Source organism: Kryptolebias marmoratus, linkage group LG5, assembly GCF_001649575.2.
Source record: "Kryptolebias marmoratus isolate JLee-2015 linkage group LG5, ASM164957v2, whole genome shotgun sequence".
NCBI classification, from domain to species: domain Eukaryota; kingdom Metazoa; phylum Chordata; class Actinopteri; order Cyprinodontiformes; family Rivulidae; genus Kryptolebias; species Kryptolebias marmoratus.
This window is the reverse complement of record NC_051434.1, coordinates 9,299,069-9,326,810: the sequence shown is the minus strand read 5'-3', so window position 1 is coordinate 9,326,810 and position 27,742 is coordinate 9,299,069. Positions and strand designations below refer to the sequence as shown.

The window sequence follows — 27,742 nt, the reverse complement described above, 5'->3', positions numbered from 1 at the left end:
AGGAGGAACTCTGATGGTTAAATTACTCTCAAGGAGGAATTCTCTCAATAAGTGACTGGAAATGTTAATCAGGAAAACACAGTTTCAACTATTTCTCATCTTTAAGGATTTTTTAACACATCCCTGAAACCATGCAGCATTGATTATAGAAATTCAGGGTAATGAATCACTTGAGAAACGACACAATACCTTTAAACTAATTGAAAGGAATTAACATGGGTTATGGATTATAGAAGTCAATAAAAAAATGTATTTTAAGATGAGAAAATACTGGATCAGAAAGAATTTAGGGGGATTTGATAAACCCAGTTTGTAATTGTTTTGGTTTGATTGAGCGAGACTAAATTTGACCACGTAACAAAGTTAAGGAAGAAGTTAGCGAGATTTAAAGTTTAACAAATTAAAGGATTTAACAACAAAGTCAAGTCATAGCCTTGTCACCAAGTTGACATAAAATGTGTTCCTGGTTGAGGTACAAGAGGGTGGGGGAAGCTTCGCCGGGTGGAAATCCAAGTCGACACTCAGACCAAACAGGCGAGGAGAAACCAGCGGAGTCAGGAATCAGACGACTTTCCCGCCTGTCTTTGTTGTGAACACACGGTGGAGCTTCGGCTGCTGGTCTTCAAAAGGGTCTGAGAAACTCAGCTGGTTGTCACCTGACAGCAAGTGACGCACAGAGAGGTCAGAACTGAATGCTAACGAGCCCGACTGGAACTAATCAACCACTGCAGCTGCAGATTACACGTGCTTAATGGACATAACAAGTGTCCATGTCCCAAAAAACCCCAAATGTTTGTCACCATGCAGGTGGAGAAAGGGACGCAGGATTTGTTGACGAGAAACGAGCAAAGTTTTGAGCTTTGTTAATGATTTGAAAAGACTTATATCGCAAATTAATTTGTAAGCGTTCGACTCTGAAGAAGCGGCGTCCCGAATTCTGCATGTAAGTCTGTGTATTCCCAAACTCCAAACAAGAACCGAACTCACCACAAGCTAGTTTGTGTAGACAGTGAGCCTGGGGCTTTTTTTAAAGCACCCTGGGGATCTTGTTATCAGAAATCCAAAGTGCCTGCTGTTACAGGATGAGTCACTTTAGTCCATTTGTTTCCCATTTTGTTGCCAAATCAACTTTCAGGCTGCTGAGGGCACCAGTTTATTAAAGTTACAATAGCCTACATTAAACATATACAAATGGTCAGTCTCCAAAACTAATGAGCTAAATAAAAGTTAACAAATAAATCGGAGTGCTGTGCAAAAGTTTATATGTTTCTTCCAAGCAGCCATACTCTTTTGTCCTCTTTTGTGGTGGTCCTGATCAATAGTTCTTTGAGTTTTCCAAAGGTCTTTTCTATTTTTGACTGATTTTTCCACAAATTATCTGTCTAGTCTTAATACCAAGCCACGACAGCGTATTGAGCAGAGTCTGCTTAAAAATGAAGAAAGTGAACAAGAGGAGGACAAAAGATGACATGTCAGGCCTGAAAAAGATTCAAGTCAGGTTTTAAAGTCATGTGTTCAGGGGAAACAATCTAGTAAAGACCCGACACAGGACCTGAGAGATGCATCATCCTTTAGTATGTCTTAAAGAATCATATTGTTGGAACTAAAATCCTATTTTAAGAGTCAAACCTTTTAGATAGTTAGTTTTGGTTGAAGAAATGAGAATAAATTGTTTGTGATGAGGTAACAAAGTGCCTAAAAAATCCTATTTAAATAGATATTTTTACAAGTCATCTGTTATGTGTAGCTTTTTTTTAAATACCAAACGATTTATAGGTCATAGTGAAGAGGTTTAACACAGGGGTGCCTCTAGAAAGTTTTCCACAGGCTGGTCAGAAAGGATCCACTCCTGACCTTGGGCTGGCACACCAAAACCAGAAGCTGCAAAAGAATTGAAGGAGCTTTCATATATCAAATATAGAGTATTTGGAAAATTCTTCAATGTAGGACTGCCTTCTGATATTTGCCTACTTTGATTTTTCACATTCATACATGAAATCAGCTTTCTTTAAAAAAATTGCACATCGTTAGCTGCTTTGCACGACGAAGTTCCAAACAAAAATCTTGCTTTTAGATCTGTTAGCATTTAGAACGTGTTGGGGATGACGCACCAAATATTAGGTCAGTATCTGTAAAACTGACACGTGTTTGCCATGTTATACATTCTGAGAGTTTCATTAACATCTGTCCAGTGGTTATAGATGAGATATTTTGCTAACTGAGTACGCACATAATGGGTGGAAACGCAGTTGCTCATGGTTTTCTGCGTCTTTGCACCTTCACTGGTGCTCATAGCTCAGCTGCAGAGCAGGAAGTCTGCAGTTTTCACTACAGCCTAAGGTGGCGATGTTGTGCTGCTTTGTTAACTGTCTACTCAAAAGCCAAGAAGAAGAAACAAAGTCTGAGTAATTTCTCACCAGGAATTAGATGCAGTTTTTGTGTGCTTGTGGTTCCTTGCGGGGGGATACGTTATCGGAATGTTAAAAAGCAGCAAGTCTCCTCACACAGTATGTTTTCAAGTGTTCATGTTGCTTTTCTTCTTCTGCTTGTGGTCTCCTTTGTCTGCTGTATCTCTGGTGTCACCATTTTAGATGCATACAGTCACAAAATCTAAACCGTACGGGGCTGGCAGACCTAGGCGGGCGGGTAGAGATGAAGATATTTATGTGACAGGCAGAAGCAGAAAGCATAAACTGTGTTTCCACTTTTAGGACTGTCTGATCAGTGGGGGGCAGTAGGGGGGCCAGGAAATTTAAAAGGGGGCCATTGCCTCCTTTCCACTCCCCCTTAGTGGTGCCCCTGATTTAACAAGCAAAAAAACATTCAGCTAGACAGAAAATGAGTGAAAAAATATCAGACCAAACCTCTGAAAGATCTGTTGATGAGGACCATTTGAAAAAATATGACAAGAAGGTCTGACTGCTTGGAAGGAAGATAAAATGAAGGCAACTTCAATGAACTTTTTTTGTTTTTTCTACCCAGGACATTTTCCATCTAATATGTCGTTTTTGCTAATGTTGTAAAGTCCAGGGATGGTTCGGCTCTGGGTGGATTCTGACGCTTTTCGGAGGCGTTGGCTTCTGAATCCATCCACTATCTCCGCCCTCCGGGCAGAGCCTTCTCCCTCCGCCGACCGCCTTCTCCATCCGTGCTGGAATCAGGATTAGGTGTGACAGGCAGACTTCAGGAGCTCAGCATCGGCACCTCATCCACCTCTTCATTTCTGATTTTTTTTCTTTGCCTTTTCTTTGGGATTATGGATGCGTCGCTGTGCCGAGCCGGATTGAACTGCAGACGCTTGCCAACAGATTAAATCATCCCGATCAAGGACTACAATATATGTGCATAAATTGATTTTTTTTCTCCTGCTGCAGCGCATACTGTTAGATATTACACGTAAAAGGAAAACTAATAATAATATTAATAAAAAATATATTTTTTCTTTTTCCATCTTGATGCTTTTGGAGGTTTGGGAGCGCGCAGTCGGTGTGCAGAGGAGGTTGGAGCTGGCATATCTCCGCAATCACCATCTTCTAACCATGAACGACCCGCTGGAGCTGTGACCAAACGCAGCGCCCAGAACAGACAATTAAGATGACAAAACGCGCTCCTGAAGGAGATTCTCTTGGAGCCAGCTGCATCGGGATCGAGGATTTCCACGGAGTTGGGGGACAGGGAGCCGAGGGACAGGAGAGGCAGGAGAGGAGAGCTTCAGTCAGTGATGGACTGAGCTGAAGACGCTTGTTTTTGGACACGTTACTGGCGCACAGGTGAGAGACGGGGACACAGGGACAGGGAGCTGCCGGCCTCATGAAGAACTCACCTTTTACAGACAGCAGCCTTTTGATTTCAGCTCTGATGTCTCCACAAACTGATTTTCTTGTCTGCGCACCAAGAGGCTCCTGCTAACCCCCCCTCCCCCCCCTCCTCCTCCTCCAAGTGCCCCACAGAGACACGCACCCGGATCCAGTCTGCACCCACAGATGTAACAGATCTGTCAAGATTTCTTCATTAGAGAGTCCTGTCTTTTCGGGTAAGTGTTGTGTGGGTGGAGAGAGAGAGGACGAGGAAGAGGAAAGTGTTTAAGGAGTTTTGTCAAAGATACTTGTCCGCCTGTTTGTGGGCAGGAGGGGTTCACACCAGATGTTAGTGCTGCAGGAGGCAAACTGAACAGACATCCTACAGATTCAGTTTTTTTTATTTGTGTTGAATTCCCATTTCAGGCTGCCTGACCTCTGCTCCCGCTCATGTGTGCAGCCCTAGCAGGTCACACAAATAGAAATGTTTGGTTTCGAATGAGCTTTTCTGCTACTTTCAGCTGGATGATGATCCGTCAGACCTTTCATGCATCATGTCATTAGCAGGGAATTAGACCTCAGGGTCACACCCTTCACCAGAGCTGCAATATTATATAAAATACCTCCTGCTGATTGGTGGAAAACTCATTTTATTTTTTGGCAAAGTGCTGTAAGATGTTCTTCATGCACACGATATGATGTATGCTGGTGTAGATTCTCAGTCATCCAGGCCATGGTAAATTCAAAGAAAGTTAAAAAACAAAAACAACTGGACTTCTATTCTGTAGCTGAAGACGTTTCGCTTCTCATCCGAGGAGCTTTCTCAATTCATGATATGATGTACCCAGCTGCATTCATGACACTTGATGCTCCGGACTTGAAAGTTGTTCGTTACGCCTGGACAGTTTACTGCTGTCTTTAAACACATGAATCAGATCTTTTGAAGTGGGGTAAAAGGTCCTTAACGATTATTATCTTACCTGCTGTAGATAAGTTCTTGAACGGCCTCAGTTTGGAGAAACAGTCTAATTCCACATGCAGAAAAAATAAACACACCGTTGCTTTTTTTTTTTTTTTTTTTACATGTGATCCCACGAACGTTCATGTTAACTGTCTGTTAGCAAAATACCTCATGAACCACTGGATAGATTTTAATGACACGTTCAGGTGCATCTACAACCGATTCACTTGTGGAGTCGACTCAGTTCAAGATGGCTGCCACAGTTAATCGAATTCAGCCAACTAAAAAACATGGCTGAATAACTCAGTCAGTTACACAGATACTGAGCTAAAGGTGGTGTGGTATTAGCTGAGTCATCTTCTAACCAGACTTCAAGCACTGACAGGTCACACGATGAGAGGTGAGATGGGCTCATTTACAAGGTTTGACCAACGTCGTCATTTCTCATCATAAGAGGATTTTAGTTTAAAACTCTGGCACAAAAGGCGACGGGTGATATCCATTCCTTCAAGGAATGCTGGACCTTTAATTTGACAGGGTTTCCCACATGTGAAGTGCTTGAGGTTTTCCTGTAAGGATCTTACTGGACCGACGAGCTAACAGCTAGTCCGACCAGGGCCGAGACCAAAGTGGACTGCTGCTGTCTAACAATAGCTCCAGTCTCAGTTTGTCAGTTTCACACGACACTTGTGTTCGGCAGAAATATGATGTCCCTGCTAGAAGTTCTCCAGGCTGCACAGGAAATGCTACAGCTAGCTGCTGCTGCTTAAACTAACTCCAGTCTCAAAACTTTTATAGTGCTTTTTTTATTATGCTTTACATTGCCACCAATTTTACATTACATGGTTATGTACATATAATTCTGTTGTTTTTTTTTTTTTACTTTTTTGCAAGGGCAAACAGCAGCAGCTAGCTGTAGCACTTCTGGCCAAAAGAAAAACAATCACCCTATTCCTGCTGGATAAACTGACAAAGTTTCTACATTAATTGTTATGAAATCTTTGAGACTGGACTTGTTTGATGACGTTAGCAGTCCACGTTGGACTATAGGGCTCGTTAGCTGAGGTCATTCAAAGAGCTATCTACAACAGGTAAGATATTAACTCTTCATAGCCTTTCCACAGAACCTCACTTCAAAAGATCTGCCCTCTGTCTTCAGGTGAAGTCACTGCAAAGTCTCGTTTGGCAGCAATCAGCTGCTTCTCGTCACTCAGACATTCATGCTGTTCGGCCGATACCTGGAGTTTGCTAATTAGCTGTCTGTGCACACAGACACCTGCACAGACCACAGGGGGGTTCTGACAGCTGGATTATCCATCAAAGAGCTGATTCTGTAATTTACCTGTGCCAAGACAAAGGAGAAAATTGGATTTTGCTAATTTATTTTAGTTTTTGACAGTAATAAGTTCGCATTTCTAGCAATTTGGTGGAGAAAAAAAAGCAGCCCTTTTTCTAACAGTTGCTTCACCAGATGTATTTTCTCACAGAATATACAGGCAGTGAATTATTTATTCATTGCTGTGACAGTGTTCCCTCATCTCAGCTGCCATTAGATTTAGTTAATGTTTGGGCTCTGTGCACGGCCGCTTTCTTCGTGCCCCATTATGTAGCAGTTATTGCACACAGTGGGCTTTTCCATCTGAACCAAAAAAAAGCACCAAAACAATGCAGTGCAGAAAAAAGTGCATCTGGTAATGAAATGTCTGAGGCTGATGGAAGAAGACAAGTCCGGCTCGCTCTGACTCATTCCCCCCATCGCCGGATTTCCTCATCCTCCTCCAGATAAAACAACTATCCGTGTCTCATGCATCTCTTCGTGGAGTTATTTTGTTGCTTTTACCAAAATAAATAATAAAAAATAAGGCATGAATCACTGACATAAATTAATTTCTCTCGATTTGTCGCAAATGGCTGAGAATCTGGACGCCGTGCCACGCTGTGACAGTTGTCAGCTGGGAGTCTGACTGTTTGACAGCTGAGTCTCCTCCAGCACCAAGTTTCCATCATAATTCTCCCGTTCTTTAGCCATTGTCAGTGCGACGCATGGATGGGCCTTTATCTTCCTGCCAAGGACAGAAAGGCTTTGTCAGTCTGGTTGAATCTTCTCTAAAAAAAAAACAAAAAACAGGGAGAAACCTGCTCCAATGAGCTGAGTTTCTTCAAAATGTTTTCTTTTGCTCTAGGCCATAATTTCTCCTCCATATTCTTCCTTTTTTTTATCTCACCAGTAATCCTTTACCATTCCCAGCCTCCTATTTTCCTCCCAAAAAATGCTGCCATTGTGCCTTTTTCTCGCTTACAGAGAAAGCCCTCTCCTCTTATTTATCTCCTCCAACACATGGGGGCTGTTAAGGTTTGTTTGATGTAAATTTTGTCATCAGGATATCAGTGGGGTGTTTAAAAATGCTCCACGCAGACGCCTGCACTTCCTCTAACACGTTGGTACAGAAAAAAAACAACAAAAAAACAACCTTTCTTTTTTTAAAGGTGCAGAAAGTGTGCAGGAGCTTCAAAAAAAGAATGCAAACTGAGTTGGAAAGGAGGCTCTTAAACGTGTTGAACTGCCACACATAAATTTGCGTTTTATCTTTAAAGAAGTGTAAACCGTTCATGGGCGGAAGTACTTCACAGAGGGGGAAGTGCTCAGAATTTGGAAAAGAGGATTCTTGGCGAAGTGTAAAGGCCGATTTACTTCACGTAGACATAAAACAGGCCCTCAGAGAAAAGAAGGAAGGTACTAATAAGTGCAGTTTTCCATAGAAATAAAATCCTTTGTGGTCACAAGAACTGGCCAACAAAACATAGAAAAGTAGAGATTTTTACATTAATCTTGACTATTTTTTCACATTTATTTTGTGCAGACAGCATGTAGAGAAAACCCAACCTATTTCATGTTTACTTTCATGAATTTTCTCAGCACTTTTATTACTTCGTTTATATACATTTATTCATGCGTTTCCGCCCTGCAGCGCATTGTAAAAAGAAAACAAATTAAGATGACAAAGCTTTTCCTCGTTGCTGCCTGAAAGGGTCCCGCTTTGGGTTTTCTTTAAAGAAAGATGTGGGATACTGATTGATTTGATGACATTTGAGTCCCGGAGGCTTGCAGTCTTGGATCTTTAATTTTGAACATGTTCAAAAGATTTGCGCAACAAATGTTCTTGAAACCCCCCCTTGATTTTGTTGCAGGCGCCCCTAACACGTCTCGAGAGCGCTAGAACTGTATTTTGACTCCTGCGTGTGAGCTCCCCTCTGAAAACCTGCTCAGATCGAAAATTCGTGCCAGTGATACGTAAGAATTATTAAAAGAACTGGTCAAATCTCTTCATCTCAAAAGTGTGCTTCAGTAGATTAAATCTCAAACTCCTGCTAAGGTGGGTACAAAGCAGGTCACTGTGAGGATGATGTGGATGATAATATTGTGCATGACTTTGAATACAATTTTACAAGCTGTGCACAAAAAAGCCATAATTAAAAAAAAAATGGCCACTTAAAATACTTCCCAGTGAGATTCTATCTTTAGAGACAGAGTAAAGTTCCTCTGGTCACTTTTGCTTTTGCATACTTCGTATTAAAGTACAAATATATTTGTTTTAAATACCATATTTCTGTATTTCCACCTCATTACTAGTCCTAAATTGCTCCTGTCGTAGTTTTTTTTAGAATGTGTTGCAGGCATAAAATGCAGAAATGGATGTTTGTTAACAACTGAATGAAGTTGGTGAGACAAAACAGGAGTTATTCTGAATTTAAATCAGTTGAAAACTTAAATTTAGGATAAATGCAACAATTACAACTTTTCTTTTTTCTAATTTGTGATCTTTCTTAGCCCCCCCTGTTACAGTTAAATGCTTACTTTGGAAATAAATGCCACATATTGCTTCGCTTTTTCCAATAACTCCAAAATAGAAACTAATACTTGACTTTTTCTACGTTCACCAAGGAGCTGAAAGGAAAAATATAATCCACCTTCACTCAGATCTTTTTTTTCCTTTCTTTGTTTCAGATGTTTGACCTTCACTGTAGAGAATTTGAGAACCTTTTCTGTCAGTGGAAAGTTTTTTGGCGCTCGCCTAAAAACATTTGGATTTGGGTAACATCTATTCTGGGAGACAGTTTCGGTCCGACGAAACACGTTTACTGACCTCAGTTCAGCAATTTGAAACCTGCATTTTGCACACACCATTAGATAAGGAACAGACCTCCCATTTACTGCCATTAGCATGTTCACCAATTTATCACAGAGGCGGGAGACAGATATCTTATTTTAGATATTCACCAGCAGGAAACTGAACCATTTTCCATTTAAAGTGGAGTGTTTTTACCACACACAAACACGGCTTGACTCGAAATGCTGATTTGTCTGTCGGAAAGCTTATCAATTAATCATGGTAGCAGCTTGTGGTTGAGTAGCATTGTGACATTTAGCTTGGAACTCCATAAAGGGCAACTACAATAAGCTGCATGTAGACGAACCTCCTGCACCAAAACATTATGTTGTATGAGTGTGTTTGTGCTCCTGACTAAACATTTGTTTATTCCCGAGGTCAGCCCCTGATGAGAATTTACAGGATGCTCTTAACCGTCTAATTGGAAGAAAAATGTTCCGCCTGAAACTTATTTTCTATCCTCATAAGCACATTTTTTTTAATCGAATAGTCTGATCATTTTGAACTGATGGTCTGTCGAGTAGTTACCAATAATTTGTACCTTATCAGTCATAGAGCACAGAGTATGGAGAAAAGGCCAAAAGTCTTCATCCAGGCTAAACTAATGGCTGGCTAAACCAGTGCCAGTTTTTAAAATCATTTTTCAGACTATGAAACAACGCTTTTTCTCAAAAAGGACACACCACTCTGAAAGAATACTACATTAGTTAAACCTCTACACTTTTGCGTGACACCATCTGTTTAGCTTGTCGCTGTTTTCTTAGTCGAACCACGTCACATTCTCAGGCGAACATGCGCTCTGAGTGTATATATCCTGAGCGGCTTATCTAGTCAGTCAGGTTTACTCAGCCACCGTTGGACTGACACATTCAGCACCATCAGCATGAACACAGTCCGTTTCAGGGGGTCCATGCTCAGCACACGTATTTGTGTCGTAAAATGGACGTTGTTCGGTTTGGAAAACAGCGACAAACTACATAAATGGTTTCACGCGGAAGGTTTAATGTTAGCTATTGTAGCATTCTTTCACACCAGTGTATTGTTTTTGGGAAAAAGTTGTTTTATAAGCCTGAAAAATGCTAAAAGCAGGCCCCTCGTTTGACTGGACGAAGACATCTGCTTACTCTGTTCTCTGTGGCTGATGAGGTTCATAACTATTTAACAGAAAATGACCATCTCTGTGATTACCCAGCTTTTGTTTTCAGATTTTGGTCACACTCTGTGTATTCTTGCTGTTGTTGGTTTACGAGTGTCAAGAACTAAACCCCACAAAACTCTACTTGTGTCTGTGCCATATAGCTGCATGGACACATCGTCAAAGACGTGGCTGCCGCATCAGGGTCAGTTTGGCTTGGTTGGTCAAGCGGAGGTTTGCTGTGGTGGACCTGGAGTTTTAACGCCAAGTGAGTCAGTCTAGCTAAGAACCAACTCTTCACTGTCAGCATTTTTTTGTGTGGCTTCTCGGTCTCGTCTCCAGTCTGCTGTGGCCCGCCGAGGTTTTTCTCTGTTATCTATGTCTTTAAATGTTAGGCTGCTGTTCTCCTCTGTTTTCAATGGTCAGTGAATAGGTTTTTCAAAATGCACTCTCGTCTCAGTTCTGCTTTATTTCTGTCATGGCTTTTCAGTCCTTTTCAGCAGCACCGACAAAAATACCTCGGCATATCGTGGATTTCTTTTTTTTATCCTCCACTGAAACATGGCTCATCCTCTGAGCCTCGCATTGTCACACTCCAAATGTTTTATTTTGACATCCTCTCGGTTTGATGGCGTCATTTGCCTTTTACACCAGCTTTGATACCTGCCAGGTTTTTCTTTTTTTCCTTTTCCCCAGATGAAACCAGCATTTTCTATTACCACCAGGAACTAGGGAAATCATTGACAGTTTGCACGGGAAGCTGTTGTTTTATTTCAAACGTTAGAACTACACAAACATGCTCTGCAGCTTATGGGTACTGTAGGGAAATTCTAAGTGGAGAGTTAGGCATATTTTGTTGAAACTGCATGCACCTCTACACGGGAAACACGAGCATTTAAAATCACCACTTCAAGGGATAGTGCAGATCCTTTGAAGTGGGGTTCTGTGGAAAGGTTATTAACAATTAATATCTTACCTGTTGTAGATGCAGTCCTAAAACAACTCCAGTCTTAAAAATTTAATAGTTCAAGTTTGTGCTATTTTTAAAAAATGTCTACACTGATGTGGATTTTTTTTATTACACAGTTACTCACCAAAATATTACCATTTTCCTCCTGGAAGTGCTCCAGGCTTTAATGAAAGTGCTACAGCTGGCTGCTTCTGCTGCTACTGTTTGTTATTTTAACCATAAAATTTAATCTAAATTGGCTTTAGTCTTGGATTCTGTCAACACTAATGTAGATATTTTTCAAAACAGACATTTTTGTGCCTTGTTTGCACAACTTATTCACATACAGATGACAATTTTTGGTGAGAAGGACTGAAGTTTTAAAAAACACTTTCCAAAAAGGAAATTTTTAACCCCCCTTTTTTGTGTTTATTCATGTAGACTTAAAGTAAAAAGCTTTTGAGAAATGAAGACGTGGCTTTTTTTTTGTCACTTTGTGCTCTTAAAAAACCCCACAAAAACTGTTTACAGTTAAAAAAATAACAAAAAACATCTGGCATTTTTTAAAATCCTGATCCATTCAGCAATAAAATTTGATTGTGTGCTGAAAATGTTATTAACTGAAAGTAAAATTGGAAATGATGGTAAAAAACAAGCCACTGGTGTTTCAGCAGAATCTTCAGCCTTGCTCAGAATACATATATATTTGTATTTTGATATGTTGTTAATGTGAACATTATCGCCACCCACTGGGTATAAATGAAATACACATAGCAGTGTAGTCTTGGCAACAGGTATGATAATGATTATTCATAATGTTTCCACAGAACCTACCTCCAAAAGATCCGAACTATCCCGTTAACCTCTAGAACTTCAGTCCTAGCTCTTTAATTTGGATCTGCACACTTAGAAGCGCAGCAATAATGCTTCTAAATACATTAGTAGAAAACGAAGAGAGTTTGATGGAGAGCAGCGCACAAGCTGTGAACACGTTACCATGGTAACTAGGCCACAGTCCCGTTGGCTAGTTTTCACACACAGGCGGAGCAGAAAGACAGGAATGTTGGAAAACACACGTGACGGAAAGCAACATCAGGTTGTTTTATTTACGTTTTTGTTTTCGTGCCTCCCTCCTTCCAGAGGTATATATAAATATATATATATATTTATACACACACACACACGATGCTGGGAGTCACTCGCATGTTTCTCCATCGGATTCTCTGAAAGTATTTGTCAGGTTTCGAGCTGATTGCAGGTTGTTTCCCATGGATCCCTCCCTCACACCCACACTGCCCCTTCTCCCTCAACCCCTCCATCCACCTCTTCGTTTAAATCCTGCAGCTCTGCCTCCTCTGCGCAGTTTACATCTACCTCATTACGGTGGTGCTTCTAAACATAGCATCACAGTGGCTCTAAATCCAGTCACAAGCACAACTTTTCTCGTTCCGAGCATCTATTTAATGCCAACATCTTCAGATTAGGAATAATTATGTTGTTAGTGCCATTATCTCCTCAGTGCAAATGCATATGTTCGGGTCAAAAAGGTCTGTAAACTCTGCCAAAGAGCCCTGTTGTTTGCTTTATGAACTGAATTTAACAGCATCAGACTCTACACAATGCGATCGCTTTCTATTTCAGTCTCTACACGGCTGCAGCGTCGCTTTGCAATTGGCATCTCCGATGTCATTCTGTGTTTTGTAAATCACAGCTCATGCTTAAACCGTGCCAAACCTCCTGGGGTGTTGCTGCCGGCCTGTCAAAGAGCCACGAAATTGATGCGACGAGGTTTTTCTCCTGTCAGTCATGCTGATTGTCTCGACAGCTCACTGTTAATAAAAATGGCCTTAACTTTCGGCTCAGATTTGCACAATTTTTGCGGAGTTATTCAGTAAAGCTGGTTGGCTTTGTGACCACAGGTGATGAGGATTATACATGAAATGACAATATTATTCTCACTTGCCTCGTGTTATAGGTCCTTTTTTTTCGTCGAGGGTTAAAAGCTTAGTCTTAGAGTGAAGCATTAATTGATCATAATTAAATTTCACACGCAAATTCATTATTTTCTTCTGCAGGCTTTAATTTTCAGCTAAAATAGTTTAATTATGCCAACCACTCTTTTTTCCCCCATTTCAGTTCAATTCATTTTAGTTTGATAGCACAACAGTATGTCATCTTGCTTCCCAAATATGAATTTTATAGTGAAGCTGCACCAAATAAATGACTTTTCCAAGTATTTTTTTAGACTCTAGAGTGTAGCCAGATGCTTGAAATTTTCAACATTTTTCTAACTTAGTTGTAATTTGTATGCTGACATGTCTTTGTTACAGAGTTCATTCTGTTTAGCTGAGAACTGCATTGCATTTTTATTAAACGTCCTTGTTAAAGAATAATTGAAAGGGATAGTTCTGATTTTTTTGAAGTAGGGTTCTGTGGAAAGGTCATAAACTATTAATATCTTACCTGCTGTGCATAGCTCTTCTAACAACCTCAGTTTGGAGAAATAGAGTTTATTTATGACTGGATTGATGAGCTAATGGTTCGTAAATAACTAAGTAATGTGAAAGGGAAGGCCCTGTAAAGAGTTATAAAACTAAATTTATTGAGGCTGGAGTTGTTTTAAGATGACATCAGTCCACACTCGGACAGTCTGTCCGCTCATCTGTCTACAACAAGTAAAAGAATTACGCATAACCTTTTCACAGAACCCCTCTTATAAAAACCGGATAGATTGCATTGCTGCTGAAGTTTGATATTTGTAAAGCGTTGCAGAAGCATTTTAATTGATTACTTTTGTGAGTTCTGAATCATTCGGCTAAGAACGTAAAAAGGGGAAAGGAAGTTTCCTGCTTTGCACTTTTGTTACATCTGGAACCGGCTGTTTTTTCCCAAGATAACAATAAAAGCTAACCTTTAATTTTTTACAAACCCTGAATGAAAAGCTAAAGTGCTGCAAAACAGCAAAAAGCTACAAGAATGACTAATCTTAAAGCTTTGAACCAAATAAAAATGAAAACTGTTAAATAGGAATAAGAACTACTTATGGTTTTAGATGCAAAAAATGAAATTACACTGAATGCACACTGAAATTAGTGTCACGTCTTCATTATTTGAAGTAACAAGAGAAATATATGAATCTAGAAGAAAGGATCCTTTTAACAAACATGTAACAATGCATTCAACAAATCTTCAGTTTATTAAAAAAATGCTTCTGAATTTTTGTGCAGAAGCCTAAAATTTGTGCTCTAGGATGTCACATCAGACAAAAACACACTTACCCAGCCAAACATGAATAATTAAAACAGCTATACCAGATATGCAACATTGGGTCTCAAATTCTTACAAAATTAGTAAAATTCTGTATTTTTGAAACATTGCAGGTGTGTCAAATGAGGGAGCTGGTTGGCAGATTTCTCTCAGCTCAAATGAACCATAATCAGTAAAAACAGCCAAGTTTAACCAACATCAAACAGGTTAGATATTAAATCCCTAAAATTTGCAACATACAGAAACTTTCCATCACTTAACAGCAGTGATCTATGTTACCTATAGAAAACTAATCGTACAAGACAGTTTATTAGTGAGCATGTCCTGCCAGCTTTGCAGCACCAGATGTCGGCGGGATAACGGACAGGGAGGGAGAAGGTCTGTTCACCAGTAGGCGGTTTATCCGTCGAATCTCGGATGAAAAATTTGTCAGCAGACAGCAGAGGCGGGTGTCGGTGGCGATCCTCATCAAAATCACTTCATCATCATTCTCAGGAATTACTTAAAAAAATCAAAAAGGATTCTGAGCTGTTATGCAGATTCTGGCATCTGGAGAAAGTACATTTGTGTGATAAAGGGAGGACTGTCAGACTGTAAACTACCTGTTGTTTTCCAAACTGAGTGTGAAAACCACTCATGCATTGTACAGTTAAAGTTGGGTTTATTGTATGGACGCCATATTTGTCTTGCTGCAATCACTTTTAAAAGTAAAATGCTACCAGGTGTTTATTATAGTCCAGAATAACTTCATTATGAATTTATTTCACCAAAGATTTGTTCAAAGCGTTATAAACTTTCATTTAAATGGATTAAATTTTGACTCCTGCTAATTCTGGGTGTAAAGACGGATCAGAGCAGCACTGGTGATGTTCTCTTCTTCACTTGTTTATTGGCTGAAAAGGCGCAAATTCCCATTCCATAATTGCCGGTTTGTTGTCATCATGATCTGTATTTACTAGCTGGAATATGGCAATTACAGGGACTTCCATATGACATGAATGTGACATCTGGCCCTGCAGGCCTGTCTGTGAGTCACTGGAGGCTCTTTGTTGTCAGATGCTGCAGACCAGTCATAACAAGATCCTGAGCGCGATCCGCTACTGGAAACACTGTCTCATCAAACTGGAGTGCAACATCAACATTACGGACAGCCACAATGAACTTACTCTGTAAGTTTAGCTCCCACTGGTTAGAAATGAAAACAAATGAATAAATGCATTGTTTTGTTGTTCTTGTATTGAAACAACCTAAATGACTAAAGCGCCAATATTAGTGTGATTTGTAATCGGTGCAAGGATAAGAAGTAAGTCATTTTATACTTGTAGTGACTTTGTTTCACTGCTTTAACTATTTCCTTGCTTCCAACAAGCACTGTGTCTATTATCACCCCACCTCACTGAAACATGCATATATTGCTCCGTTTGTATCGTCTGTGGGAATTTGGGCCGTAATTTCATTTTTTTTTAGAGTTAGTTGTGCTCTCCAGAGAACACAAACTCCTTAATAATATTCGGAACAAATGAAACTGTGGGAGACTGGTAACGGCTTGTGTAATATGTGTGAAAACTTTTTCACATTGAATCGTGGGCCTTGCTTTTTTTCGTCAAGTGCCTTTGCAAGCCAACGAACAGGTACTAACTTACCTATTGTTGTCGTTAAGTTTCCCACATTTCTCTGCTGATACTGTTGGAAAAATCTCATCTTGGGTGCTTTAAAATCAAAGACAAATGTTCAGAATGCACATTTTGATGGAAGTCATTTGCTTTGCTTCTGAGGAGTATATGTTTTTTTTAAATGCTACAGAATTTTGTACAAGGCCCTTTGTTGTCAGATGATTTAGAAAAGTGTTGCAGAAATGATGCCTGTAGACATCTAGGCTGGAAGTGGGCTCATTTGGACTGAGTCATTGATGTCGAAAAGACGTTCCCATTTAATCAAGATTGGCAAAAATAAATAAATGCTGTCAGTGTGACTCAAGTGTAAGATTTTTACCTTTCAGGTGCTTTTTGCACCCTGTTTAGTCAATGAACCACATAGATTTACTGGTGACAGCACAAGACCATTAACAAACAATCTGTATGCACTTTAGGTTGCAAGTCATAGTTATTGGCATTTTAATTTTTTACAAATATGTATTCAACTCCATCCTTTAGAATGAACCAGAGGCATGTTTTTGTCAGCGAACAGTTTGATGTCTTGGCTCGAGGTTTCATTTGCCAGTAAAGTATAAATGTGAACAATTATCTTTATGTTTACCAATATTATGCCTTTTTAACAGCCAACAAAGCCAAGTAATCTGTTGTTTAACAGGTTAATGGAATAATCACTGGGCTGCGACTGTTAGAGACTAGTTGGTGGCTCAAAATTGTGAGGAAAAAAGGGAAATTTTCCTTTGGAGTCTCACTGAGCCATGAGGCCTCGTTTTGCTCGGCCAGGTTTTGAAAATCACAGCTTATTATCTTGCGCACAGCTTGCAAAATTGTGTTCAGTGGCGTACAAGTTTGTAACTGGGAAGCCCTGCGAACGTTTTGAGACATTTCGGAGACTCGCTCATGGATCAGCTCCAGGCCTGCAGCCGCAGCCCGCTGAGAGATGCTGGCTTTAGACTGAGAGATGACACGCTAGAACTCTGTGGTTGTTTTTAATTTTTCTTCACAGGAAAAACAAAGATCTTGTAAAAAAAAGAGAAAATTAAGCATTTAAGATTGCAAAGTTTTCAATCCTATATTAATAGCCGTACTAAAGGTTGAGTATGTTTCTATAACACCCACTCACAGTCTTTCTCTTTCTGTCTTTCTCTCTCTGTATCACAGTTAGCTAGAGGCTGTTGCCACCCACACGCTCCGTCTTGAGAGCAATTTACATTCAGAATGGCCCAACTGAACAAATCCATGTGTTCTAACATGTCACGTTTACTTACATCCCCTTCCTCTCGTATTGTTGCAAGCGGCTGTTTTTTGTGGCAGGTGGAAAGACGGTGGATACGTCTCTGCAGGGTCACGGAATCGATTTGATGTGTTATGATTCAGCGCCGCATGACACACCAAACAGGAAACCTGAAACATTTCCTCCAGCTGAGGAAGATTCCCCACTTGTTGCCAGCTGATGCGTCTGATTACTCCGCTCGTCACGTCGGGTCGCAGAAAACGCAGTGCTGCGCAGAACGCTGCTCGGTGTATTTTCTGTCTTCTTTTGCCGTGTCAATATCTTTTACACTTCAAGTAGAAGCCCTTGGAGTTGTTTCCATGGATACCAAACAATTAGCTGGGATTCAGAATAGAACCTGGAGAGTAGCCTACTTACAGGCTTTGGGAGTGAAGAAATCAGAGGATGACAGGGTGTCTTGTTTCTTTGTTGAAAAAAAAAGAGGATAAAACAGCTCCTCGGGGTAATGTGCAACTTCTAAAAAAATAAAAATACCCCAGCAGATCATTCACGGACAAAAATAGAAACTGCAGTGAATAACACAGGACACATTTTTAGATTAAAAAAACAATTTTTTTTGATGAATCAGTGACATAAGGCACCAACTGAGCTCCTGCACGCTTGCTTCCAGCTTAAAAAAACAAAAGAAATAGAAAGTTTTATTAAAGAACTTGATCTAAAAACGCTGTTTGCCTATAAGTGCCACATTTTGTTTTTCAACATGGTTTATTCCACTTTTTATTGCTGTTTTATGACAACGGCTATACGGTGTGCACCTAAAATAAGAGCCTGCTGCCTAAAGGAGGGAACAGCTTAACTTGTAGAGGAAGGAGGAGGAAATAAATTTACACTGTGCCCCAAATTGCCTGTACAAAAAGAGCGTCGGAATAGCTGGATAATCTGAGAAAAACAGCTCGCAGACATTTATGTTTTTTTATGTTTGCATCAGTCATCGATCCCTTTTTTTCAAACATGTAGAAATGAAAATAAAGAAGTTCGAACTGAATTCCTTTGCTCCTCACGCTGCTGTACATCAGCCTGCTCCTTAGACATACAGGGAACGCGTCAGCCGAGATTTCCTAAAAATAGTTGCTCATACTTTTATAGATCCATAATCACGCTGCAGAGTTTGTGCTAGCCTAAAGTCAGACTAAAGCCATGGGTTTCTCCATGACTCACTGGAGTGTGGGTCTTACTTGTGCTATAGCTCTCGCTGAGTTTTTGTGTCTTTTTTTCACTGACCTCAGCTACATAAAGTTTTCCATCTGGAGGTGATTACGGGTTTTTCTGACTGCCAGTCGCTTGTTTGTGTCTGTTCGTTCGTGTTGGTATTGTTCTCTGGCTTGAGCTTTGCCTTGCAGATACATTGCTAATATTGCTTATAGTCTGCGTTCTGTCGTCCTCTTTGCTGCGTTTCCTTCTCTTTATGTGGCCGAAGCCGTGGCTGCAAAGCTCTGAGACGAACTTCGACTGAACCGATAATTAACTCGTGAAAACGGGATAAAAGGATTCCAGTCGATAGAGAATTACCTGCTACGTCCTCAAAGTGCAGTATATTCTGAGAAAGTGACAATAATTTAGTGAATTGTACTTAATACAGTAAATTATATATCTGTTCTGGACATGATACTGAAGAGCTTCATGGCCTTTTACACTCTCCTGTTAAAACAAATGAAAAAAATAAATTCAAATGTTTTGATTACTTAGAAATATTTGAATTTTATAGCATATTTTACATTATAGAGCAATGCACTTTGGGTTTGTGATGTCATCTGGACACACTCATCAATGAGTTTCAATAAAACTATGACTTTTTACCATTCAGGCGTTAAAATATTAATTCAGTTCAATCCAATGTGCTTCATGATATGTATTTTTAACCCCTTTTCATCTTCTGTGCTCTCAGTCACGTAAGCCACCAGACAGTTGGTTCTGACAGATATTTATGCAAAAAATAAATACACAGAATATCATTTAATCATTTCATGTTTTTATTTAAGAACTGACTGAAGCCTGTAGCAGATTTGACACAAGTTGTCATAAATATTCAGTGTCATGTACCATAGCTTCAAAACTGACACAAGCAATATTTACTATTTATTAGCACTCTGACAACCCTACATGGTGATTTTATGCATGGTTGATTGTCTTGCAGTTTTGCAGCAATCAGACTTGCACAAAACGAGTTGTTTTCTGATGATAAGATGCCAAGATGGAGTTAAAAATGCAAACAAAATGTTTAGGAAAACATAAATTTAGGTAGTTGGTACATTGGTTCACATTTAATTCTTTTCTTATAACCATTTCTTCTTGTTACTTATCTCTGACCCTGTTTTCTCACAGACCAATCACGCAGGGCAAGTTTTGCCTCTGTGAGACAGTCGAGTATGGAGACCCCTCCCAACACGACTCCGCAGCCGTTCCGGCAGCCGGTGAGTTCATTAAAACCATACAAGCAGTTCTGTCTGAGCGCATTAAAACCACAAGCCGGCTTTCAAACGTCCTCTTTAGGGCCACAAAGTCTGCGCAGCACTCCTGGAACCGCTCTGCTCATGATTCATGTTTTCCCGTTGTGTCGAATCTTCAGAGTTTCCTCAATCGAAGGTTGAAGGGTTCCATCAAGAGGGCAAAAAGTCAGCCCAAACTGGACCGGACCAGCAGCTTCAAACAGATGATTCTGCCCCGGTTTCGTAGTGCTGATGTGGAGAGGTGAGTTTATGTGAAAGAATAGGAAATTAAAATAGATAAAGAAATAGTTGTGCGTAACATCTATGTTTAAAGCTTTCACAACTCATCTTACAAGGATAGAATAAAACGTTTCCGTGAGGCCCTGGTTTGAAACCAATAAAGATGTTTTTTTGTTTCTTTCCGGTGTGGTAATTGTTTATTATTAACAATATGGAGCAGGTGATGGTGAAGTAAATGTTATTAAAGTAGTCTTTGCATGAATTGCCATGATTCTTTTTTAGATTAGAGCTGTTTTAAAATGGCCAAAGTTCATTTTGGTCTTGGCCTCACTCAGACTAGCTGTTGCTTTGTTAATCTGGTCAGAATTCAACTTTCTTTTCTCCAAACTGGGGCTGTTTAAAGACGTATTTATAACAGGTAAGATATTTCAGAGGCACAATCTAAACTTTTCCTTCAGGTTGTTTGAACGGAAACAATACATTTTTATATTGCTTTATAAAAACTTCACTTCGTATTTGTGTTTCTTGATGTTTTTTGATGATATTTAATTTTTTATGTTCAGCTCCATCAGTAATTTTAAATATTGCTTTTAGATTCCAGGTTTGAGGCCAGTTTATTGATTTGACTGTGGTAATCTTTTAATACATTTGACCTTAATTAAAGCTCTTTTAGACAAATTTAATTAAATCGACAGGAGACAAACTAAGCAAAATTCCACAAAATCACTTTTCCACTGTGTTTACATTCATTAAGTTTGCCTTGTTTTGTGTTACCATCTCAGGATCCAGTATCTTGCAGCTTCAGAGCCTCTCATGACAGCTGTTTTCCCCTTGTTTTGTATTTCAAAGTGAGGTCACATCCCAGTGGGATCTTGCTTGCATTGTGTTCAAAATTTTATGCAGTCTTCACACAATTCAGTCACGATGCACATATGGGAAATACAAAGACGTCAGGAGGGAAAGAGTAAAAAAAAAAAATGCAGTGCTGACAGCACACTTTTCTGTCGCAGCAGGAGATGCATTATAGACGTATTTAGGGCTGGTGTGGATGTCCAATTCCCTGAGATCAAGAAAGGATGTAAGAAAAGGCTGCAACTTGAGCTGTTAAAGCAAATTATGTAATAACAAAACCGATTCTGTGGGGGCGGCGCTGATGGAGCTAAATGATGTTGGGGTTTAAGTCGCCGCCTCATTCAGCGTGCTCTCCCCTCTAACCACAGCCGATCACCGCTGCCTTCACAGCCCGCGCTGAGCTCGGCCCACACATGCTTAATTCACTCAGCGGTGTTAAGTTGACTTTGCTGCAAACCCTCGGCGTCCAACTTCACACTCGAGCTTTTCAACGCAGCTGCTCTCCCTCAGCTGCCAAGTCCGTTGGTTGGTCGGAGCGTTTTGCATGTGCTGCATTCTGCGGCGCATGCAGAGAGGATCGATATTAAACCCTGTTCCCTGTGGAATTATCAGGTGCTTTAGTTGGTGGGCATTGGCAGTTTGCTTGTTTTGGAAAACAATAAGGCAATTTTGAATTTGACAGCAGCGACACATCTCGAAAAAAAAGTTGGAACAGGGGCAACAAAAGGCTGCAGAAGTAAGCGGTATGGATAAAACAGCTGGAGGGACAGTTTGTAACTAATTAGGTTGATTGGCAACAGGTCAGCAAGGAGACTGGGTATTAAAAGAGCATTTTAGAGAGGCTGAATCTCCCAGAATTTAAGATACGCAGTTTGCGAAAAACTGGAGCAATTTCAGGATAATGGAACGGAGGTCTTTGAGCATTTCATCATCTACATTTCATAACATCATCAAAAACCAGTTTCTAAATATGGGACAATTTCTTGATTTAAAGATATGTTTACTGCATTGTATTGCTAATAAAATACAGGTTTATGAGGTTTTATCATTGAATTCTCTTTTTATTGACATTTTAAACAAAGCTTCAACTTTGTTCGAATCAGAGTTAGAATTTGAACTTCACCATTTTCAATTTGTTCTTTTCCGAAAGTGTTTTTAAAAAAAAAACTATTTACAGGAAGTTAGGCATTTTTGTGCTTTTTGGAACGAGCAGTTTACAACTGATTCCTCTCTGGCTCGCAGACGTGTTTTCTCATCTAGCTGTTGGCAAGACGGGGTAAAATTTCACAAAAATTGACCACCCTGATATTTGTCTTCTTTTTGCTATTGAACCGTAACTCTGTACTCCATATCTGATATCTCTGCCTGCCAGAAAAACAATCAATTTTCTAGTTTATACTCAGCCTCAAATGGTAGCACCTATAAGGCCTGAAGAACAGGCTGAGGTGGGAACACACACTTTGTCTCAACAACAACCTTTTTTTCTCACTGACCTTGCTTTACCTCGGTTTACCTTTCTGATTTTTATTCCGCCACTTTCCTGTTCCCCCCTCCTCTAAAGGTTACTTCACGATCACGCTGTAATCCTCCCTGCCCGCTTTTCATGTATTTGGTCTTTTTTTCCTTTGTGCACTGCAAGAACCGAGCAAGAATTAGTTCACACAGTTTCCCCAGATTTGGCAATTCCGACATTAAATTTGCTCTTTTAAGTTCTTGCGTAAAAGCAAATTAAAACATTGCATTTCCCAAACGGCGCCAGCATCTGAGCGGCAGCGGGCCATTTCCTACCGTTTGAGATCAGCTAGAAGCCCAACTCGACCTCCCCCTTGTTGTTTCAAGCAGATCTGACCCACTTTGGGCCTTCTTCAGCGGGGCTCTTTGTTGTGATTAAACCGGTGTTCCTGGGTGTTTTGATGATGTGGGAGGAGTTGGATTGTCCTGCTGAAAACATAAGGAGATAAATGAAACAACGGGCCCCAAACCACAGCTGTGTGCTCCCTCGCCAAGAGAAGGAGCAACACACACCTGCATCACAAGAGACACAAAACAACCTCAAACCACACGTTTGCAATTAGTTTTTACTTGACGCACGTTTTGCATCATATTGCATCACTTTTTGCATTTCCTTTTTTGTATGTTGATCTGGGTAGTATGTTTGTGCGTGTTCATTCGTCTGTCTGTCTGTTAGCAAAGTATCTCATGAAGGAGTGAACAGATATTAATAAAACTCAGGAAGTTACTTATAGGAGTCACTTATACAGAAACTAAGCCAAAATCTGGCGTGGTAGTAGCTGAGAGTCCTTTCCAACACATACTCGGTGTGCTAACAGATTGTGTAAAATCTTACGATATTGCATAACATTATTGACCAAAACAACTCCATCATTTTTTTAATGATAAGAAATGATGATCCTAGTTTAAAACTCTGGCATGAAATGTAGTGGGCGGCATACAACCACAGAATGCTAGGTGTTTAATTTGTTAGGCTTTTTTGCTAATTTCCCTGTTTTTTAGTTTTGATGGTTTTGCATCTCTTCGTATTTGTGATCATTCTGCCACATGTTATGACTGTGCTTGTGTCTCTTATTGTTGATTTTGTCACTAATTTAGCTTTGTTTGGTCACTTTGAATTGCCGTATGCATTTATTTCTCATTTTGGTTCTTTTACATCTTTTATTTGAACGTCATGTTGTTTCATAATGCTCATTTTGCACGTCTGTATGGCCACATTACATCTTTTTATTAATTTTCCCCTTCAGATTATAATTTTAGTGGCTTTCTGCTTATTTCTGGAAGAAGGCCCATTAAGACTGTCCAATAATCTGCTCATGGCTCACACAAGCTGCTGCTGACAGGAAGTGCTGTTGCCATGGGAAGGTCTGCAACAATATTTCGGTGGGTGGTGGTGGGTGTCAAGGTAACCTTCATGTAGGCGTCAGGACCTGAAGTTTTTCAACAGAGCATGGTGTTGTTACAATGATCACCATCTTTGCTCATGTAAATCACTGTTTTGGTCGATCACTGTGCACCATGAAGCCGCATGAGTCGATTTACCAAAACTGCAAACAAACAGGGAAATTTGCAGATCTGTAAGAAGGGAGCAATTCTCAAAAAAGGTGTCGAATACACAGTGACACATTGTGTTTGAGCTGCAGTGACTCATGTTGTGAAAACATCTATATGCATTCTATATGTCCTCTTCCCTCACCAGGACACGCTTGATGCAAAGCTTCAAAGAATCCCACTCCCACGAGTCCCTTCTTTCCCCCAGCAGCGCTGCAGAAGCTCTAGACCTAGTTTTGGATGAAGATGCCATTATCAAGCCTGTCCACTCCAGCATTTTAGGACAAGAGTACTGCTTTGAGGTGCGGTAATTTGTTTAACCTTTTTCCTTCTTCATGGCTATACTTACCTACCACATTTTTTAAAAGAAATTTTACAATAATTAGTCAGCTTCTTCATTCCTCTGTAGGATCGCTGATAAATGAGGTGACCTATGAGTTAATTAGAGCTTAAACAATTCAGTTGACTACCTGATTTAAATTATTTTAATGCAGATATGCAGATATATTCTTGGGTTCTGACTGCTTAGACCCGCAGGTCTCTTGGATTTTTTTTAGTTTGTAAATCTATACTTTGAAACTTTAGTTTAGTAACTTAAATGCAATAAAAATCTCTTTAAAAATAATTAAAAAAAAAGGATAATATTCAGGAACAAATAGACTTACTTAAACCCAATTAAAAGCCAGACCTGATAGGTAGATTTTGAGTTTGCATTTAAAAAAAAATCTGTTACGCCCTCTGCTGGGCCCTCCCCACAGGAACGATTTTTGTGAAAATGCTAAAGTTTTTTATTGTTTCAGCCTTGCGTTCACACAGAAACAGCATTTTAAGAGACTCAAAATGGTATTAAAAAAAAAACCCAGATTCCAGAGTAAAATAAAATCCTGAAACTCCATCTTGTGTTTTTGAGTAGACAGAAAAAACAATCTTTGGAAAACAATGAGCTCTAATCTAACCTTCGACATGAGGACGCCTTCTTATTCTCGTCCTTTGCATTTCTCACCCAGTGTGTAAGCTTTATGCTCGCGCTCAGTGTCTTGTTTCCTGTTTTTGGTGTAGTTTTGTGGTTTAGATGAAGACATTTCTTGAAACTGAGCTGTTTACGATGATAATTTCAGAAACTGCAAACAAAAAGATTGCTTTGAGAACCTGTGTTTCTGTGGGGACAAGGCCTTAATATCATCTGTTTCTATCGACAAACAGCTTTGGTTCTCCTTCACAGAGTCTCCTTTAGAAAGTGGATTTCATATTTTGTATTGTTGTGTTTTTTAGCTGCTCTTACTGAAAACCAACTTGATCAGTTCTTGACGTCACTGGAAGTGGTAGCCCTGCATGAAATATTTTAAGAACATGAGTAAATGTGACACGCTGTCTGCAGGTAACCACAAATTCAGGGACCAAATGTTTTGCCTGCCGTTCGGCTTCAGAAAGAGACAAATGGATTGAAAATTTGCAACGAGCTGTCAAACCCAACAAGGTATTTTTCAATGCAGTAATTTTTTCCCTTTACAACTCAAGCTACTAAAACTGACAACAATCTACATTTCAGTCATTTACCTCAGACAAATGTAAATAAGGACTGTTATAATCCAGTAATAGAACTCCTTGTATTTTTGCCAGGATAACAGCAGACGAGTGGAAAATGTGCTGAAGTTGTGGATCATTGAGGCCAGAGATCTTCCAGCTAAGAAACGCTACTATTGTGAGCTGTGCCTGGATGACATGCTGTACGCGCGCACCACCAGCAAACCTCGCACTGACACCGTCTTCTGGGGAGAACATTTTGAATTCAACAATTTGCCTACCATTCGTAGCCTTCGATTGCACCTCTACAAGGAAACTGACAAAAAGAGACGCAAGGTAGATTTAGATTGCAGGAAAATCTTTTGTGCGATGTTTGATGGGGGGTATATAAAAAAAACAAAAAATTAACGATTTTGCTTGCAATGTAGGAAAAAAGCACATACATTGGCCTTGTCAGCATCCCTATATCCAGCATCACGGGCCGGCAGTTTGTGGAGCAGTGGTACCCGGTGATACAGTCCAGTGTTCTGGCCAAAAGTGGTGGCGTCGGAAGCACCAAAGTGATCAACGCGTCACTGCGGGTCAAGTCTCGATACCAGACGATGAATATTCTCCCAATGGAGCTGTACAAGGAGTTTGCCGAGTACATCACCAACAACTACCGAACACTGTGCGCAGTCCTGGAGCCGCTGCTGAGCGTGAAGAGTAAAGAGGAGGTGGCGTTCGCTCTGGTGCACATCCTTCAAAGCACAGGGAAGACAAAGGTACGCGAAGAGTATGTTTTTATGTTCTACGAAGGTTGTTTATGCCTGTTTACACCCAGGAAAGGCGCCTCATTGCAGTAAGTTTCGAAGAAAAATGCTAATTTAATTTTCTTTACAGGAGTTTTTGTCAGACATGGCGATGTGTGAGGTGGACCGATTCATGGACCGTGAACACTTGATCTTTCGGGAGAACACACTCGCTACAAAGGCCGTGGAAGAGTACCTCAAACTAATAGGTCACAGATACCTCAAGGAAGCTATAGGTGAGACTGTACTTCACTGTGTTTCAGCCTGGATGAGGATAAATCAAATATGCAAAGTAAAAAGGCTAAATGGGGGAAAAATCTAGCACAAGTAGGATTTTGCTATTTTTTTTTTATTGTGAACCAGTCAAAATGAAACTATATGATAAAGATATATCAGCTGATACCATATTTATTTAATTGAAAGGACTCTGGTAGATTATTGTTATGAGCAAATTTAGTTTAATCTTTAGAGTATTTGAAGTCTGCCATGTTTGTTTGTTTGCAGTCTCCCTCGATGCTTTTGCATTAATTTGGCATATCTTTTTTCTTGTTGTCATCACCAGCTGTAGGTGATTTGGGAAATTGGTTTCTGTAAAAAAAATAGGAGTTTAGTTTAGCCTCCCAACATGCCTCAAACAAACCTTTTCTATTGATCAACACAGGACAACTTATAGGCTTCTTAGTCAAGTTAATGTGTCATTTAATAACCTCTGATTTCCCAATGAGGTTAAAGCTCTGTATACATTTTTGTGGGGCTATCTTGTTACCAAACCTCTATGATTGTGTGAAATCACTGGTCAGGTTTTGAAAGACTAAGATCATAATGACCAAAATGACAGCCAGAACTCTGAACTCCAGGGTTCACGTAGAGTCTACAAACCAGAGTTTATAGAGTTTATAAAAAGAATACAGAATCATCAGCAGAAAGATGAGTCATGTGCTTTGTTGACGCTCACTGTTGAGGTCATGTATTTGGTGGACAAAGAGCTCATACAAAAGATAATTTAATCCCTTGAATCTCTAAAAAAAATAAGAGCTGTCTAAGTTCATGTATTTGTGGTGCAAGGCTAGATGTCTTCAAAGTAAAATATCTGGAAAAACACAGGCAGCATTCATGCAAACCTTTAAGATGAGGACGAGGCTTTGGGTCTATTAAGGAAAAAACAGTTTTCTATATCAAAGTGACAACAATGTTTCATGTCTATAAACCTTGTTATGTGTTTTCATGCATGGTTACAAACAGTTTCAAGCTTTAAAAAAGCATTTCCCTGCAACAATTACATTTCCTAGTCTTTCAGAACCATAAGAAAGGGAATGGTTTTTCCTTAGACTTGATGTTTGAATTCAGAAATGTAACAAAGCTGTGTTTTGTAACTTAAAGGTGACTTCATTCGAGCCTTATACGAGTCTGAGGAGAACTGTGAGGTGGACCCCATGCGCGTCCCACCGTCAGTCCTCGCCGACCACCAAGCCAACCTTCGTATGTGCTGCGAGCTCTTACTCTGCAAGATTATCAACTCCCTCTGGTCAGTTCTTACGTCACGTTGATCCCCCTAAAAAAAAGGGTTTGGAAGTGTAGCTGCTCAGCAGGTGTGCAGATTAAAGGGCTAGTTTGGTCATTTT

The 27,742-nt window shown here is 40.0% G+C and overlaps 1 protein-coding gene across 4 annotated transcripts in view; it reads left to right on the top strand.

Moving 5' to 3' along the window:
* The first annotated feature begins 3,136 nt into the window (after nucleotides 1-3,136).
* Nucleotides 3,137-27,742, top strand: part of syngap1a (synaptic Ras GTPase activating protein 1a) — a 43,477-nt gene continuing 18,871 nt past the window's right edge. For 2 of the 4 annotated variants that reach the window (XM_017422784.3, XM_037975845.1), the window contains exons 1-10: nucleotides 3,137-4,033; nucleotides 10,227-10,330; nucleotides 19,547-19,635; nucleotides 19,791-19,912; nucleotides 23,954-24,107; nucleotides 25,184-25,282; nucleotides 25,405-25,665; nucleotides 25,758-26,093; nucleotides 26,212-26,356; nucleotides 27,501-27,645. In XM_017422784.3, coding sequence (XP_017278273.1) covers nucleotides 10,231-10,330; nucleotides 19,547-19,635; nucleotides 19,791-19,912; nucleotides 23,954-24,107; nucleotides 25,184-25,282; nucleotides 25,405-25,665; nucleotides 25,758-26,093; nucleotides 26,212-26,356; nucleotides 27,501-27,645 — 1,451 coding nt within the window. In that variant the 5' untranslated portion in view covers nucleotides 3,137-4,033; nucleotides 10,227-10,230. The remainder of the gene's footprint in view (nucleotides 4,034-10,226; nucleotides 10,331-19,546; nucleotides 19,636-19,790; nucleotides 19,913-23,953; nucleotides 24,108-25,183; nucleotides 25,283-25,404; nucleotides 25,666-25,757; nucleotides 26,094-26,211; nucleotides 26,357-27,500; nucleotides 27,646-27,742) is intronic. The other 2 variants (XM_017422768.3, XM_025007056.2) reach the window with 2 other exon arrangements.